Raw genomic sequence first — 17,690 nt, 5'->3', positions numbered from 1 at the left:
TCTCCAAGGACTCAGTGAGGCGGGCAGAGGAGCATCACTGTGTCCAATTCACAGAGGGGGAACAGGGATACTGGGTGGATGCGGAATTTGGACCTCGTGGCAGATGCCCAAAATTCATGCCCATGGCTGTTTCTTTATGCCACGTGGAGACGGGTGGAGGTCCCCTCACGGGCTTCCCAGACTTCACCTCAGTCTCGATCCATCCCCACTTGGCAGGGGGATGTTATGATGTTACAGAAGGGGAAACGGGGCATGCAGAAAGCAGTGTCTGGTGCCTTGTCCTCTCATCCCTGCTTACCTCAGCCCTGGGGTGGGAGGTGGAGACATTACAGCCCCTCTGCCATTTCCCCTGAGCCTCAAGAATGCTCTGCTCCCAGGATCTGTGCTCTGGGAGGCTGGGACAGTATCGTGGGCAGAGATGGAAGCTGATGTGAAAAGCTGTCTTTGGGCCCCATGGGCACGGAGTGTGAGGGAGGGACCAGCTCTTCTGATGACCATTGGATGATGCCAGGTGGGAGAGCTCCATGCCAGGAGCAGTTGAGCTACCTCAGCCAAGCAGAAGCCTGGGTGGCCTCAGGCCCCCAAGTGAGGCGATGGGTCTGGTGTACAGTCCCTTCCTGAGAGGGCTCTCTGTGTGAGACAAGGAAAACTGTCCCCCCACAGTCATGCAAAGCATCATCTGTGAGTGCCCCTGGCTCCGCTGGAGCTGACTAGCATCCTTCAGGCTATCTTGTTCACCCTCTTTCATGCTGGCCACTCTCAGGTCCACTGCTCTCTGCAGCAACGCAACCTTGGTGAACAGTCAAGCACACAGTTTCTGATCTGGTTCTCACTTACATGTATGAAGCGAAACCCAAAAAAACTGAAATTATTTTTTGGAGGGTGGGCCCCTTATAGTCTAGGCTTCCCCACTAGGTAAGTGTTCTAGGAACCCATCGGCATCAGTGCACCAGCCAGCATGGTTGTGAGAGGCTATGTTCAGCTTCAGTGAATTTTTTTTGAGATTCTTTCAGTGAGTTTGCCCATTTCATGACCAGTGATTTACAATCACACCTGCCCACATTACACTGGGTGTTCAGCAGTTTTTGACCACAAATTTGGGAGGATGAGTCCCATTTGTGCCCCACTCTCCCTATTCACCCACTCTCACCCAAAAAACTTTTTTTGTTTCCCTGGATGCAAAAAGTCCTCCAAGGGACATGTTTTGCCAATGTGGAAGAGGTGAATCAAAAAAACGGCAAAAGCACTAAAAGGCATCCAAATCGACAAGTTCAGAAACTGTTTTGAGCAGTGGAAAAACCTGTCTCAATAGGTGTATTGTATCCAATGAAGGTGACTGAAGTTTAACCATGTAAGAATAATTACACATTTTTTTGTAAATAAATTCTGGGTTTTTCAGGGTTCCTTTTTATTTTGGTGTAGCCCAAAGGTTCTTGATTTTTTTCCCACCATGACATACCTGAGGGATTTCAGACCTTCCCTTAAGGAACTCAAGAACTTATTATACGTGAGTCAGGGAAGGTGCCCCAGTCCCTGAGCAAGGGTGTGTTGGACTTTAAGAGGGTGCTTCTGATGTGCACAGGGGAGGGGGTAGGCCATGGTTCAGCCTCTCAGGAGGAAGACTGTAGTTCTTCTTGATTTACAAAGCCTTTGTCTCACTCACAGAGTGTCACGTTTGAGTATTACCCAGAAGAAACGATAGCTGGATGGGAACCAAATTCCATTAGCGTGGATCCAACAATTGCTGGCCCTTCCTGGCAGTGATGGCAGGGGTCTCTGAATCTTCAGGGAAAGGTTCTCAGCTCTACGCATGTGTCTGGGCTGTTGTCTGTGCCTGGTGTCCCACCCCTCCATCCATTTACTATTGACTCCATGTAATGCCACCACCTTCTTCCTACCTCCACAGATTTAAATGAAGCCAGCACTCAAGGAGGCACCTGGGTGAGTACCCAGCACCCAGGGGGGCTTCACTGGCCCTGTGGCTCCAGCCAGGGTGCACCAACAGCCAGTTGGTGGGTGTCTGAGAGCAGTGGTGCTGCATGTTGAGCTGCAGACCCTAGACAGGAAACTCTACGGAGGTATCGGCGGGAGGGGAGAGTGCTAAGTGACTCCCAAATCACTAAATGGATAGCACACATCTCACACATGACTTGGTGGCCCACATGAACCTTGAGAGAACAACTCCTGTGTCTTGTTCCTGATGTCCAGTCCTGGGTATTCAGTCTCCAGCCAAGTCAGTCAGGAAGGGCCCAGCCTCCCTCCTCCTCCAGCCCTCTAGGATGTCATGGTCTGGCCCACTGACTCTGTCCTGACCCGTCATCCTTCCCACGGCTGGGAAGGATGTCTTCTTATGGGAATTTGGCAATTGAAAATCAAGTCAGAAAGCACAAAGGAAGGGAGGCAAGGTTTGCAAAGGACACCAGGAAGGAAGAGCAAGAAAAGACAAGCAGAGAAGACAGATCAAAGGTGGGGAGAGTGATGACAGAGAAGGGGGAAAGAGAATCACCAGGAGGAAGCAGGAGGCAGGAGGAAGCCGCCTGTGGTACTCACGTGTTGTGGAGCACACACCAGCCACAGTGTGGGTCGCCCGAGCCAAGGCACTCGCCACAGCTCCGATACTGACCACAGGACTCCACGGGGACTCTGGTGAGCTAGGACGGCAGGACAGGGAGAAGGCGGTCAAGAATTTGCAGAACATCCAACAGCCCACCAGAAGAGATACCACTTTGAGTGCCACGCGTGTCACCTAGAACCCTGTAGGAGCATGAAGGTGCTTGGAGCCCAGCCCAGAAAAGAGCCTGGAGTGACCATGGTGGGTCGGATGGCCACAGAAGCACCTGGGAGGCAAACGTCCTTATTTTCTTAGAATGCTCCAGAGAGTTCACAGTAAATTGTTAGAAAAGATATTTTCCTGGTGTACATTTAAATGTTTCCACCTCCCAACCCCCCAAACATCTCTACAAATAGCCAATTCATCCCCTTTGTTTCCCATTAATGTAATAAACAAGCATGGTCACCCTCTCTCTCTCTTTCCTTTTTTCTTTTGCCACAGAGTGGTTTCCCCTTCTTTCCAGCCCTTTCCTTCAGGTCTCATCATTTTGGCTGATCCAGAGAGCGTTTAACTCGGGACCGAGACCCTTCTCTTCCTCCACCTCCTCGCCTTTTACTGAGATGTCAAAAGCTCGCTTTGCAGTGTGACTTTCCACTCTTCCCTCTCGTGTTGGCCAACTGGCTCTGAAAGCTTTCACTTGGGTGCTTTCAAAGAGCAGCTGTTGCTATTCCTCCTCTGCCTGCACTGCTTTCAAGACTACAGGCTTCCTCTCCAACCAGAAACTTCATATGAGCTTCACCAGCCGCTTGTTAATGTAAAATGTTCCACATGGCATTTTTGCTTCTCCCAAATGCTCCCATCCCCCGCATGCTCGTAACTATCCTTTGAGTTTCTTTGTTCTCCAACATAGCCTTGCCTTGATGTCTCTTTACATGACTTCCCAGTACCTGCTACGTAGTAGGTGATTAAGAAGGACATGCCAGGTCAAATGGAGTTTTTATTTTCTTTTTATAGCCTTGGTCTTTATTCTCCATTTTGCCAATTTCTTCTTTACACTTTTTTTTAAACATCATCCTTTTCCATTTGGGACACCTTTTTATCTCAACGTGAAACATCCGACCTAATCTTTCAGCTTCAGCTAAGAGAATTGGATGTGGTCATCCTTTTACATTTCTCCCCAAGAGAGAACAGACCATAAACTGTGCTGACCCAGTGGAGCCCTCTCCATTTCATGAGCAAATGCAGAGGCTGTGTTTCTCCTGCTGTTTGATGGGGCATCTGCCCCCGTCAAATGATGTCCACTTGGCAGGGGCTGCTTGTGACTCACACACAGGCAAACTGCCACCAGAGTCTGCTCCATCAGTCTCATACTCTCTTTTGGAATTATTAAGTAATTAATTCCAAATGCCACACGATCTCTATTCCCTTAACGTTCTTATTCCCTTTATGTATATGTATATATTTTTTTCTCCAAAGTACACACTGAGCGTTCCCATGACCACACTGCATTTTTGCTTCTTTCGAGCGAACTTTCAGCCTACTTCTCCCATTCTTACAGCTTTGACCTTGGCCTCGGTGGCCCTTCCTCTGCCTTCTCAGATATCGTTTTTACACATTTGGAATTTTATCTTTCCTTGTATTTCTGCTCATGTAATCTGCTTAAGCCATGCCTGAACTCTGCCTACATATGACCTTCCTGTCTTCCTAATGAACACTGACACTCAGTTTCTTACAAATCATCCTGCTGGCTACACACACAACCAGGAATTTACCCTCTTCCTATGGTAATTTTCATTTCTCTCCCCACTTCTCAAGCAGGCACAGGCATGCCAGTCACGTAAGCATATAAACAGTAGTTCTCAGCCCAGAGTACCCAGACTTCTAGGAATCTCTGAGTGGTAATGAGGTCCACAAGCTATTTTCAGTGTTTCCAAAAGCCTAATGGAAATTGGATTGTTGCTGTTTTTATGCATACTCAGTGATGTATGTCTCATATTAAAAATAGGAAATATATTATTACTTAATAAATGCAGTTTGTTTAGTAGACAGAATCTTTCAAAATATAATGCACAGAGGGAAAAAATAATAAAAGGGGCCATAAATGGTGAAAGCCGGGAACCATAAGTACATAATAATGTTTTCATATGTTCCAGCTGCTTGTCTAGCACTCCAGATTTTGCATGGGCTTAAGAAGAAAATCATGGCTTGCTCAATCACAAGCATTTCCTCGGTCTCCACTTAATTAACATCCTCCCCAGTCTCTTCTACCGACATGCCCTAGAATCTGCTGTGGATGGAATGTGCCAGGCGTCCAGGACGAGCCATATCAAGTGGTGAGCCCGTTGCTCCATACATTGGATACTCTCAAACCCTTTGCATCCAGGTTCCCAGGCACACCTCGCAACAGCTGTTTGATCACGTCAGTACCCTGAAGTCACAAAGCCCTTCCTCTCTTGATTTCAAACGCCAGTCGTTTAATGGGTTGAAAGAGTTGCAAAAGCCCTCAGAGCCAGGTTCAAATTCTGGCTTCACGTGGAGATGAAAATCTTCACCCTCCTCTCTGCACCCACAATCCACAGTTTTTCAAAGTGCAGATGACTCAATAGTTTTGCAAATGATCTGGCATTTTGCAAGGGTTAGTTATGGTTACTGCTGCCACTGTCATTAAGACCCCACTCCTCCTTGCATGTCATTTACCTCTTCCTGATGTCCCAGGAAAATGCCCTGGCATTCTTCAGGCCTCAAGGACTCTGTGGGGGGCTCAACAGACCCAGGAGAATTTTTCTTCCTTAACACTTTGATCATGTCATTTCCTCTTTGAATGATGATGTTTGCCTCTGAACAATGATTGCCTCTCCCTTTGGGGGAAACCTGGAGTCCTCCCAGCATCCTGAATTTGCTTGATACCTTCCTGGCTTGTGGAGCAGCAATGTGTTTTTTCTTACTTTTCATCTGGGTGGGATGGAGTGTAAGCCTTGGATAGGTGATAGGAGCCCTGGGTCCAGCCACAGCTCTGCCCCAGACACCTGGGAAAGTTTGGCATGTTGCTCTCTGGGCCTCTTTTGAGTCCTCTGTAAAAGGAGGGATGGGGCAGGACAGTTCTAAAACCCCTTTCAGTTCTACCATCTCTGTCAATGCCCAGACTGCATCTCTCCTATGTCAGTGCCATCTTGCTTGTTTGGTTTTTGTGGACATGTACAACGACAGCATCAGTCCACCTTCAAGAAAACATCCTCTCGAAGACAATCATCTGGGTTTCTAGAGCTTTTCTCTCTTGAAGGCAAACAACCCAAGTTCCTCTAGCATTTGCTCACAGAATCTTTCCATCTATTCATTTAGTCATTACCACGACTGTCTTCTGAACATGACCTATGTCTTCTTCACCCTTTAAAGCATGGGTGCTCCAGCTGGTACGCTAACAATATTCTGCTGGTCCAAGTGGAAATATCACCACTATTTGAGAGAGAGGTGCCCACCTCACTCTCCCTTCTTGGACTTTTCCAAGGAAGGCCAGGGCCAGGGACACTTCCCAAGTCCCACTCACTGTCAGGCAACACTCTCTAGCATGGCCAAAGCCTCCCACACTGACTCTACATCTCCCAGTCTATAGTATGTCTCTGCCTCTCCCCACCCCATGGGTAATTCTGGAAAGTACCAGACATTTTTCTGACACTTTAGATCGCTTTTGAAAACTGGATTTAATCCAACCAGGTTTCTCAGTACAAATGTCCACTCCAATGTCTCTGGCCACCTTCCACACCTTGCTAGTGTGCTGCACAGCTTGTCAATGGCCTCCGAGCTGCCTTGCCCCTATGACTCTCCCCAGACTTCTAGCCTCTCCACCCACACCTGACTCCAAACAAAGCTGCCTCTCCCATCCCCCACCTCCGGCTCCTCTGCTGACCCAGGAGCACAAACCACTCCAGGCAGAGCCACATGATTAATTAAAACCACCCCACGCTGATTAAAGTCTTAAGCTACAGTGCCAGGCATGCTAATGAACTGACTGAGGGAATTCAGACCCAGGAAGAGGTGAAGAAAGACAGTTGTGTTGAGAGAGACTTCTGTTTGGAGATCAAATCAGATGGAGATGTGACCTATGCTATCATCATGATTGATGGTCTCAGAGATCATAGAATATGAGCTCTGTCCCTTGGACACTGGATTCTGGAAGAGGTGTGGCTGGATGTGGCTGCACTATCACCCTTGCTGCTTCTAGAGAGGAACCTTTCACCTCTGGGGATCTCTGTGTGTGCCTGAACTATTCTGGCGGGGAAGTAGGGCTCCTCGGCACAGGATTGGGGCCAGATCTACACACAGTTGTGTGTAGCACATCTGTGGCTTTGTGCAAAAAACTATCAGGCAGTATGGTAGGTCCTCAACAAGCTAAATACAGAATTACCACCTAATCCACCATTCACTTCTTGGTACATATTCAAAAGAACTGAAAGAAGGATCTCAAAGAGATATGTGCACACCCGCATTCGTAGTAGACTCACTCATAATAGCCAAAAGGTAGAAACTGCCCAAACATCTATTCTATCAACAGATGAACGGTCAAGGAAAATGTGGTATATCCTATACAATGGAATATTATTCAGCCTTAAAAAGAAAGGACTCACGCATGTCATCCCAGCACTTTGGGAAGCTGAGGCAAGAGGATTGCTAGAGCCCACAGGTTTGAGACCAGACTGTGCAACATGGCAGGACCTCGTTTTTACAATAAATCAATAAATTAGTTGGGCATGGTGGTGTGTGCCGGTAGTTCCAGCTACTTGGAAGACTGAGGCAAGACTGATTGCATGAGCTCAGCAGGTAGAAGCTGTGGTGGCCATGAACCAGAAGATAGTTTCCGTTTGGGCAAATGAAAAAGTTCAGGAGATTGAGGGTGGGGATCGTGGCACCACAATGTGACTGTACTTAATGCTGTTGAACACTGAGAAACGGTGGAGATGATATGTTTTATGTTATGCGTATTTTACCATGATTTTTAAAAAATTGAAAACTCTTTTGAGTGAACTTTGCAAAAGATTTCATCCTCAGCGAGGCAGTGTGGACATGAAAACCTCTGTCCTCTGCTCAGCTCCTGGGGTCACGGGGGGAGCTTTCTGCTGGTAGACAAATAAATTCTTGTTTATGAAATAGTCTGAGATCCTTCCACGAAAAGAGAGACATCGCTGTTCTTTTCAATTTACTCTCAAATGGACAAAGGGTTTTGAATGAATGTCTCCTGACACGTGTTGTTACATAACTGGCTCTGTACTAAAGCTCTGGACATCCGTTTCCTGATTTGGAAAATCCATGCTGATACCTAAAACTTTTCCTTACTTCCTCCCATTCTAAGGGGTGCAGGGTAGGGCGCTGAATTTAAATAATCAGCGGTCAAATGGCTCCTAATTTTGGGAGGGTCCCCTCCTCCTGTTAGCTTCGATCTGGCATTTTTCAGTCTCACTTAGGACCTGGACTCACCCTGAGCCCTTCCCCCTCGCCCCTTCTCTTTCTCCATAGATGACATTTCTGGGAGTCATGTTGGTTTTATCTGCTGCCAGCAAGGTATGCTTCCTTAAATAATAAAGAGCAGTTTGGTCTGGTTTGAAACAATTGTAATAGAATCATCACTCACTGTTGTATATAGAATCATTATCATCATCATCACTATCATCATCACCTTCCTCACATGTCCAGCTCCATGACCACAGGCCACGAGTCAATCAAGCAATAGCCCGGTACAGGAGGGCAATGAGTGACTAAGAACAGAGCCAGGAAGCCCAAAAAGGATTTCAAGTTACTGCCCTGGTCTTCATGAGTTTCTGCATCTGATGAGCTGAGCCCGTTGCCTGGAGTGCCCAGAAGCCTGGGGTGGGGGGTGGGGAGTGGCAGCTAAAGGGATCTCTGCAGGTTCCCTGAGTCTTGGTCCCAGCACCCTGCCCCTGCCTGGCCTCCCTGGATTTTGAAAAGTGCTTTGCTCTGGCAGTAGGGTCCCACTCTGCCTGTCACCCTTAACCTTCCAAAGGGGGCCTGTGGCTCCACTGATTACATTCAGAAACATTCCACAGATAGAATGCACAGGCTTTATGTGTATCTCTAATTTGTTTAAGCATTTGACATTCTGGTCGAAATGTGAGTTATTACTCCATTTCTGCTCCTATAATTGGATGCTAATGCTACGATGGCCACACTGAGCCTGATGGCTGGAGTTAATTTAAATGTCCAAAAGGCTTCTTAAGTACCCAATTTCCTTCAAAATTGTCAAAAGAGAAAGGAAAAAGAGGCAAGATGACCATAAAGAAACTCCAAGAGGCTGCAGGGGAACCACAGCATTGCAGTTGCTGCACCTGGGGACGTTTCTCATGTTCCACCCTAGATAGTCCCCGAGTCCAGAAAGTGGAATTGAGAAAAGGTAGTACTTTTTTAGTAAATCACCTACTTAGTCATACACATGGCTCTCATGGCATGGTCTCGGGGACCCCTTTCTTGGTCTCAGTGGAAAGGTCTTGGGGACCCCTATCTTGGTCATGGTGTAGTCTTGGGGACCTCTTTCTTGGTTTCAAGGCATGGTCTTGGGGACCTCTTTCTTGGTCTCATGGCATGGTTTCAGGGACTCCTTTCTTGGTCTCACTGGCATGGTCTTAGGGACCTTGGTCTCACTGGCATAGTCTTGGGAACATCTTTCTTGGTCTCATGGCATGGTCTTGGGGACCTCTCTCTTGGTCTCATGATATGGCCTTGGGGACCCCTTTCTTGGTCTCATGGTATGGTCTTGAAGACCCTTTTCCTGGTCTTGGGGACCTCTTTCGTGGTATCATGGTGAGAAACCCAAGACCTCTTTCTTAGTCTCATGGTGACGTCTTGAGGATCCTCTTTCTTGGTCTTATGGCATGGTCTTGGGGACCTCTTTCTTGGTGTCATTGCATGGTGTTGGGGACCCCTTTCTTGTCTCATGGCATGACCTTGGGGATTCCTTTATTGTCTCATGGCATGGACAAGCCCAGCGGGTGCAGCAGTCAAGTGGTCAAGGCCCAGGGGTAGGCAAGTGCTCTCCACCCTGCATCCACCACAGGGCCAGAGTAGCAGCCTATTTAGGGGATGAACTGGGGCTTGTAATACAGTCTGCCACCAGACTCCTGGCCTGTGCCTCTCTGACCAGGCAGCCAAGTTCTTAGTCTTGGGGACCTCTTTCTTGGTCTTATGGCATGGTGTTAGGGTCCTCTTTCTTGGTCTCATGGTATGGTCTTGGGGACCTCTTTTGGTCTCATGGTGTAGTCTTGGAGACCTCTTTCTTGGTCTCATGACATGGTCTTGGGGACCCCTTTCTTGGTCTCATGGCATGGTCTTGGAGTCATGTTTCTTGGTCTCATGGCATGGTCTTGGAGATCCTTTTCTTATCTCATAGCATGGTGTTGGCAACCCCTGTCTTGGTCTCATGGTGTGGTTTTGGAGACCTCTTTCTTAGTCTCATGGCATGGTCTTGAAGCCACGTTCTTGGCCTCATGGCATGGTCTTGGGGATCCCTTTCTTGGTTTCATGGTGTGCTTAGGGACCTCTTTCTTGGTTTCATGTCCTGTTCTTGGGGACCCCTTTCTTGGCCTCATGGCATGGTCTTGGGGACCCCTTTCTTGTCTCATGGCATGGTATTGGGGACACCTGTCTTGGTCTCATGGTGTGGTCTAGGGGAACCTCTTTTTTGGGCTCATAGCATGGTCTTGGGGACCCCTTTCTTGTCTCATGACATGGTGTTGGGGACCTCTGTATTGGTCTAATGGTGCAGTCTTGTGGACTTCTTTCTTAGGTATGGTCTTGAGGACCCTTTTCTTGGTCTTATGGTATAGTCTTGGGGACCTCTTTCTTCATGTCATGGCATGGTGTTGGGGATCCCTGTCTTAGTCTCATGACATGGTCTTGGAGACTCCTTTCTTTGTCTCATGGCATGCTCTTGGGGATCCCTGCCTTAGTCTCATGGCACGGTCTTGGGACCTCTTTCTTGGTCCTATGGTGCGGTCTTGGGGATCTCTTTCTTGGTCTCATGGCACGGTCTTGGGGACCTCTTTCTTGGTCTTATAGCATTGAGGACCATTTTCTTGGTCTTAGTCTCATGGTGTGGTCTTGGGGACCTCTTTCTTAGTCTTGGAAACCTCTTTCTTGGTATCTTGGTGTGGTCTTGAGAACCCTTTGCTTGATTTTGGGGATCTCTTTCTTGATCACATGATGTGGTCTTGAGGACCTTTGGTCTTTGTTGCATGGCATCGGAGTCCTCTTTCTTTGTCTCAGTGGTATGGTCTTAGGTTCTTGGGGAGCCCTGTATGGCCTTTGGCCTTCTCTGGCTGCCTTTCCAGGCTGCATATGCTGATCTAGGGCCATGCAAGGGTTTAGCGATGGGCTCGAGACTCTTGTTGCCAGCACTGAGGCTTGAGACTGGGCAGTAGCTTAGGAAACAGTGCTTATTTCAAGTCACTGCCAGCGCCTGGAGCTCCGTCATTCACGTCTTCTGTTCTCAGAGGTGGCAGGCATTTCTGAATGTGGCTGCCTGGTCAGAGAGGCACAGGCCAGGAGGCTGGTGGCAGACTGTGCTACTAGCCCCAGTTCTTCACTCCCAAGAGTAGTCTTTGCTACTCTGGCCTTGTGGTGGATGGAGGGTGGAGGGCATTTGCCTACCCCTGGGCCTTGACCACTTGAGTGGTCCATGGGAGGGTATCAAGCCCCCAGCATCAAGGGCTTGAGGTGTGCTCCCATGCCTGTCTCCTCCCTCTGTGCTTCCATCATTGCTGTGAGAAGAGCCTCCCAGGGTAGCTGCCTCCTCTTTAGCCACGAATCCAAACAAACCCATGTGGATCATGCCCCGAGCCCAACTCACAGCGAGGGGACAAGCCCAACGGGTACAGCAGCTTGAACCAGAGCTGGCCAGCTGAGCTCAGCCTGAGAGCTGATGTGCAGTTGCTCTGCAGGGTCCTGAGTGTGAGCATCCATGCTGATTAGGCACTACTGAGTTTGGGGTCACTTGTTACAAAGTGTTCCCATGTCCACAGCTGGCTGATGCACAGGTGCTGGGCAGAAAGTCACAGCAGGGCAAAGGCCAAAGGTAGGGGTAGGGGTCAAATGGTGGAGGGGCAGGTTGCCATGCAGTAGCTTCTTTCCACTCTGGGAAAATAGCTTGTACCAACACAGAGGTCCAGTGTGCCTGGCGCATGTTCAGAGATTATTAAAAGCTGGGTATGACATAAAGAATGAAGCTTCTCAGTGCCTCCCATGCCGACCATGGCCTCTGAATTCTATGACTATAGACCTATGTATTCCAGAAGGTCCAGTCCCTCAGAAAAACCCAGAAAAGCCTCTGGAGAGAGAACGCAGCACTCCAGAGGTAGGTGGCTGGCCAGAGCACAGACGCTCATAGGACTCTCTGCGCTGACCTGGCCACCTCGGTGCCTGGAAATGATTCCATCTACTTGGCAGCAGTGAAAAGTGCCTCAGGAGTGGCTGGCCTTGGGCTTTGTAGTCCCTCCCACTTGTTTGTGGGCTGTGGAGCTCACCCAGCAGGGGCCTCGCTGGAGAGCAGACAACTGTGGCCCTGACTCATGTCCTTGTCCCCACCTGCCTCTAGGCAGGCGCTCTGGGGTCAAGGTCATCGACATTCAGAGCAGCCAGGACCACGGCCCAGAACATGAACTTGGAGAGCTGAGATGAGCCCTCATCTAGCCTGTGGGTCCGGGTGACCTTGAACACACCCTTCCCCTCATCACGCCTCTGTGGATTCATTTTCAGATGGGGGGACCCAGTACTCCTCTGCCTTGGAGAATTGGTCGCAAAGCGCTACTAATACAAATGGCCTGCAAGTCTTTTGTAAATGAAAAGTAGCAGATGTTGCGGAGGGCTGCAATTTGCTGCTATTAATAAGAATAAATGCCTAATAGGAAGCCAGTTTGCTCCAGGAACTCGGACAGCCAAGGAGCGCGCGCCGACGCCGAGTCATCAACATATGCTGCTCCTCATTAGCAGGCGGCGGGAGCTGGGAAGCCGGGCAGGGGCTCTCAGCGCTTTCTGCAGAGCCTGAGACGCTATCCCATCCTCGAGCTTCCCATGTGGGCTGCGCTGCAACCGCACATACCTGTTCTTAGCCAGACCCCTCACCAAGCATGAGAGTGAGTCCCTTCCCTGCCACACAGATGGAAAAGCCATAACCCAGAGAGGCTGAGCAGCTCGCCCAAGGTCAACGCAGCAGGGTGGCAACAGGGGTGGAAATGGGAAGGCGGGTGGAGTGGGAGCCGCCGCCAGTTCTGCCAGACACTACTGGCTCCCTGCACACAACACAGGGGACTGAGAAAGCTCTACTGAACCCAGGTTCTTGGGTTGAACATTTCACAGCAATGCAGGCTGCTTACGGTAGCCAGGACAGGAGGGTGTGGCTGAGTTCAGCGGCTGAGAGATCCCTTGGTGGGCAAATCACCATGGAGGAGCCCTAAAGAGAGCAGTCTTGGCCTCAGCGCAGCCTCCTCCTGCAGAGAGACTTCCTGCCTCCTTCAAATGGTATTGGTGAGAAAAATGGAGTTTGAATTAGCTTTATCTCAGTGACAAGCGAGAAGCAGAGATCTGGGGGAGGGTCAGAATTGGGCTCAAACCCTGGACCTGCCACTTCTGTGTGACTTGGACAACCTGCATGACTCCATTGAGCCTTGTGCTCACCTGAGGAGTAATTGCGATGATGCGTACGGATGTGCCAGTGCAATGCTAAGAACAGTGTTTCGTCTGCTGTTCCAGCATCTTCTCAGACAACACCCTCTCTCCTCCCCAGCACACCCAGGACTCAGCTCATGCACAGTAAATGGCAAACGGGCAAGTGAATATTTCTTTGCATGAATGAACGAAGGAATGAGTGAATGTAGTCCCTGTTCAGCTCCTACACATTCCAAGAACTCCCTGGTGCTCACTGACTGGCAGTCTTGGCTCTGCCCCGAAATCTGCCATTTCTGGATTGTTGCCACAGGTTCTCTCCTAGTGCAGAGGTCAAGTTCCCTCCCTTCCCTGGGCTGTCCCGCTCACAGTCACACACAGCCCAGTAGATCTGATCTCCAGGGCTGCAGGGTTTTCCTTAGGCTGATCTGACGCATCTGATGGGAAGCTGGCAGCCACATTCCTGTCCTCCCGAGAGCAGCCCTGCCAGCACGCAGGTGGAAGGGCATGAAGGCAGGAGGAATGTCTTGGCATCTACAGAGTCAGCGAGTCGAGAGGGACCTTGGAAACCCCCAGCTGCTGGTACCCTCCTTTTTCAAGTGAAGCTCATTGGCTGCAGGCATCCGTCCAAGGCCACACGGCTACCAACATTTTGCTTCTGACACCCAGTCCCTAGATCCTGACTCCTGACCAAGATGCCCTCTCTTGCCTCAGTGTTAAGGTCAGGGCTAAAGGCAGAGGCAGAGCCTCTGGGTCCCACGCCTGCCAGGCGGGGGTTGTGAGTCTCCCTCTCCACCCCCAAGTCCAGCAGGTGGGAAGGGGCCTTTGTCCTGGGGATCAAAGCGCTGCTCCTGTTCCAGTCATCTTTCAGCAAACAACACCAACAAAGACTATGGCCCCTTCTGAGCCGGGCCGAAGGCCTGCTGTCGCGAGTTTCCCAAGCTTGGCCTGCTCAATGGAAGCCTTTGTGCCAGCAGCAAAGATGAGAGGGTGGGGGAGGGGCTAGCATGGTGACATCTAAATCCAGGCCCTGGCAGCAGGGCCAAGCTAGTCCCAGGCATATGCTGAGGTCCCCGCTGGCTGGCACTGGCTCCATGGAGGGAGTGGCAGGGCAGGCGGGAAGGGCACTCTCTCTCTCTGTCCAGCACCCAGCTCTTCTCTCTGGCTTCCTTCTAGCAAGGTCACTGTTGGGCCAGTGTTCCCAGCAATGCTCTGGCTATTCAATCTAAAGAATAGCATGTGCCATGGGACATTCATGCAAAGGGATGTCCACCGTACCTTTGTATGTATCCAACTCTAAGAGGCTGGCTAAATAAATCACAGCCCACATGGGTGGGCCCAGGTGTGGGTGTCTGGTCACAGGAGTCATGTTTGTGCACACACCTATGTGTTGAAGTGTTGTGGGCCACAGGAATGTGTTTGTTTGCAAATAAACACATCTTTCCCTGCAGACACTCCTGTCTGGGTATGTGGTTCCTTGGGTAGGCGGCAAACATCTTTCTTCAAAAAAATGGAGAGTCACGGTACCCAAAGGAATGGAAACTGATATCCCTCAAAGGGAACCTTCTAGGCCCATCAGCATAGGACCCCAACCCTCAGGAAACCAGGTGTTGCTGGCAAAGGAAGCAGCAGGAGGACACAGATAGCCCAAAGAAGCCTCACTCTTCCTCCTCTCCCCAGACCGCTGCCTCAAGGTACCCACATGGCTCTTCTGGACCCACATGAGCTCCCATGGCAGGATCAGGGGCCAGACAGCTGCAGGGGTGCAAAGAGGGTGCTCTGGGGTCTGGGTTAGCTTGGACATGGACCATGTCTCTTCACACAGACGTGTCTTCTTCATTGAGAGACGCAGCATTGAGGGTATTTGCCAGTCGTACTTCCAGTGTGACAGGACAACCATTACAGTGGCAGCATTCTGAAAGGTTTTTCTGCCTTGTTGGGGAGGGTTTGGACTGGGACAACCATTTGAAGGAGTAACTCAGCAAGCCTCCCCCTCCGGCAGAAATGCTAGCACCTGGGCACAGGTGCTTGGTGATGGGCATTCTCCGTGGCTTCGTATGTCATCATGCCTATCTGGAGACAACCTGAACATCAGTCCCTAGGGGGCTGGTGATGGAATTGTGGCATTTCCACACTCTCAGATAGTACGGGCCATGTCTGTATCTATCCTCACGGATGAATGTCTATGGCCCATCTTTGAGCTAAAAAAAGCAAGTTTCAGAAAAAGCATACGAATACTACATTTTTATTTTTAAAACTTACTGTGTAGCTATCTATTCATATATACACAGGCATATTTTGGTGCAAAGAGTAACTTCTGGAGAGAGAGAAAATTGGTCACAGTGGCGAACTCGGGAGGGAGGTTGGATTTTTTTACAGAGTATGATTAAACATTTTTTTGAACTGGGAAATTAAAATAATTTTTAAAAGATGCTTTAACCTTTAGTCTATTAAACCATATTAATTAACTGTGCAACCCAAAACTTAATTGAGGGGGGTCACAGCTACCACTTTTCTTCCTTCCTTCCATCCTTTCTCTTACTTTCTTCTTCCTTTTTTCTTTCTCTCTTTCTCTCCTTCTTTCTTTCTTTTGAGATAGGCTCTTGCTCTGTTACTCAGGCTGTAGCACAGTCATAGCTTACTGCAGCTTAAAGCTTCTGGCTTCAAGCAATCCCCCTGCCTTAACTAATTTTCTGTTTTTTATAGAGACGTGGTCTCACTATGTTGCTCAGGCTGGTTTTGAACTCATAGGCTCAAGTGATTCTCCCACCTTGGCCTCCCACAGTGTTGGGATTATGGACATGAGCCACCACACCCAGCTAATCCCAGTCTTAGTTTCAAATCTTGGCTCAGCCACTTGTCAAAAAGGGTGCCTGTGGGTCAAATACTTGATGTCTTTGAACCTCAGTTTCCCCATGTACAGAGGAGTAGTAATGATACTCTCTTGTTGGGTGACAACTAAGCCGTCCTTGCCTTTCTCTGAGAAGGACAGGGAGTACAGTCAGGGGATGCAACCAGGCCTTGCCAGTCTTCAGGCTTTCTAGGCTGTGGGAGAGATGAGGCTTCCTCTCCCACCTGCAGAGCTGGCCCCGCTGGATGACAGCAGTGGCCAGCTGCTTCTCACTGGGCATCACACTGAGGCCAGGTAGATTCCCCTTCCGAAATGAGAGGCAGCTGTCAGAGCTCTGGGTCGACCAGGGCTCAGCGAGGTCAGAAGAATCATTACTCGCAGCGACTTGATGTTGCTGGAGACCATTGTATTCAGTGAACTCGCACAGAAACAGAACTGATGGTCCCATGTTCTTACCCATAAATGGGCCCTGATCACTGGTCACACGAGCACAGGGTCGGGTGAGAAGAGGCCAGACTCTGCGAGGGGAGGAAGGTGGGGGAAGGGAGGAGAGAAGTGGGAGGAGAAAGGAGGAAGGGAGTGAGGGGGGTATGCAGTAACACACTGGTCATCAGGTCACTATTGCGGGAGAAAGGGCCCTCTGGAAGCCCTGACTTCACCAGCACGTAGCCTCCGTCTGTAGCAAATCCTCACTTGCACCCCACAACTCAAAAACAAAATGAAAGGAAATGAAATGAAATGAAATAAAATAAATAATGACGGGCTCATGGTGGAGGAGGGGTGGGAGGCAGCATTACTTCCTGGCTAATTCGGGCCCATTCTCAGGGACACGTGTGGGGTGGCCTGCGTGAGACCCGGAGCCTTCAGCCACCCACCCTCTGTCCATTTAGGCCTCTGTTACAGCAACAAATAACCCCAGTACCAAGACTCCATTGCCGGTGACAGAGCTCATTAGATGGAAAATCTGGGAGAGGGATCTGGAAGTATAGTGTCCACCAGGGAGAGGGTCCTTTGGTAACCGAGTCTGGGCATGGGGGAACCAGACCATGTAGCTGCTGGGACCTGGACTTTGCAAGGGGAGGGTGGGAGCAGCTCCTGGTTCTCCACGTCACAGCTCACGTAGACACTTAATGTTCTCAAGCCTCCAAAGCTTATGTAGGTTAAAAATATGACACACATGAAATACTCAGCATGGTGCCTAGCACATTCACACCAAACCCGTGGTAGTGGTCCTTACAGAGTGACCACCGTGCTGCTCCCAGGACAGACACTACTGTCCTTAATGACAAGTCCAACATCAAAGGTTTCCAAATGTGTCCCCATGGTGGCTGGATACTTCTGCCCTCAGTTACCTTGTAAATAAGTGCTGGGAAAGAAGTCAGAGCCCGAGAGAGCTGGTGATGGGAACTCATGCTCTTACTTCCAACCCTGCTACCAACTGCACGGGCACCCTGTGGTCCCCAGCCCCACAGAAGACCTCTCTATAAATAGGGCTTTGGCCGCACAGCCAGATCCAGACCTCTTCATCCCCATCTCTGTCTCTCTCCCCCCATAACTTTCCGCTCTGATTTTGAGTGGCACAGGGCAGGAAGAGGAGGGAAGCTCGGGGAGTGAATTTCATGCCGC

At 49.8% G+C, this 17,690-nt stretch overlaps 1 protein-coding gene across 1 annotated transcript in view; it reads right to left on the bottom strand.

Annotated features, from left to right (window-relative positions):
* PLXNA4 (plexin A4) overlaps positions 1 to 17,690 on the bottom strand; it is a 365,212-nt gene that overhangs the window by 103,871 nt on the left and 243,651 nt on the right. The window contains 1 exon segment of the mRNA XM_021709797.1: positions 2,551 to 2,651. Coding sequence (XP_021565472.1) covers positions 2,551 to 2,651 — 101 coding nt within the window.

This window comes from Carlito syrichta, unplaced genomic scaffold (genome assembly GCF_000164805.1).
Source record: "Carlito syrichta isolate Samal-C Ts95f unplaced genomic scaffold, Tarsius_syrichta-2.0.1 Scaffold286999, whole genome shotgun sequence".
NCBI lineage: Eukaryota > Metazoa > Chordata > Mammalia > Primates > Tarsiidae > Carlito > Carlito syrichta.
This window is presented reverse-complemented; position numbering and strand designations above follow the sequence as displayed.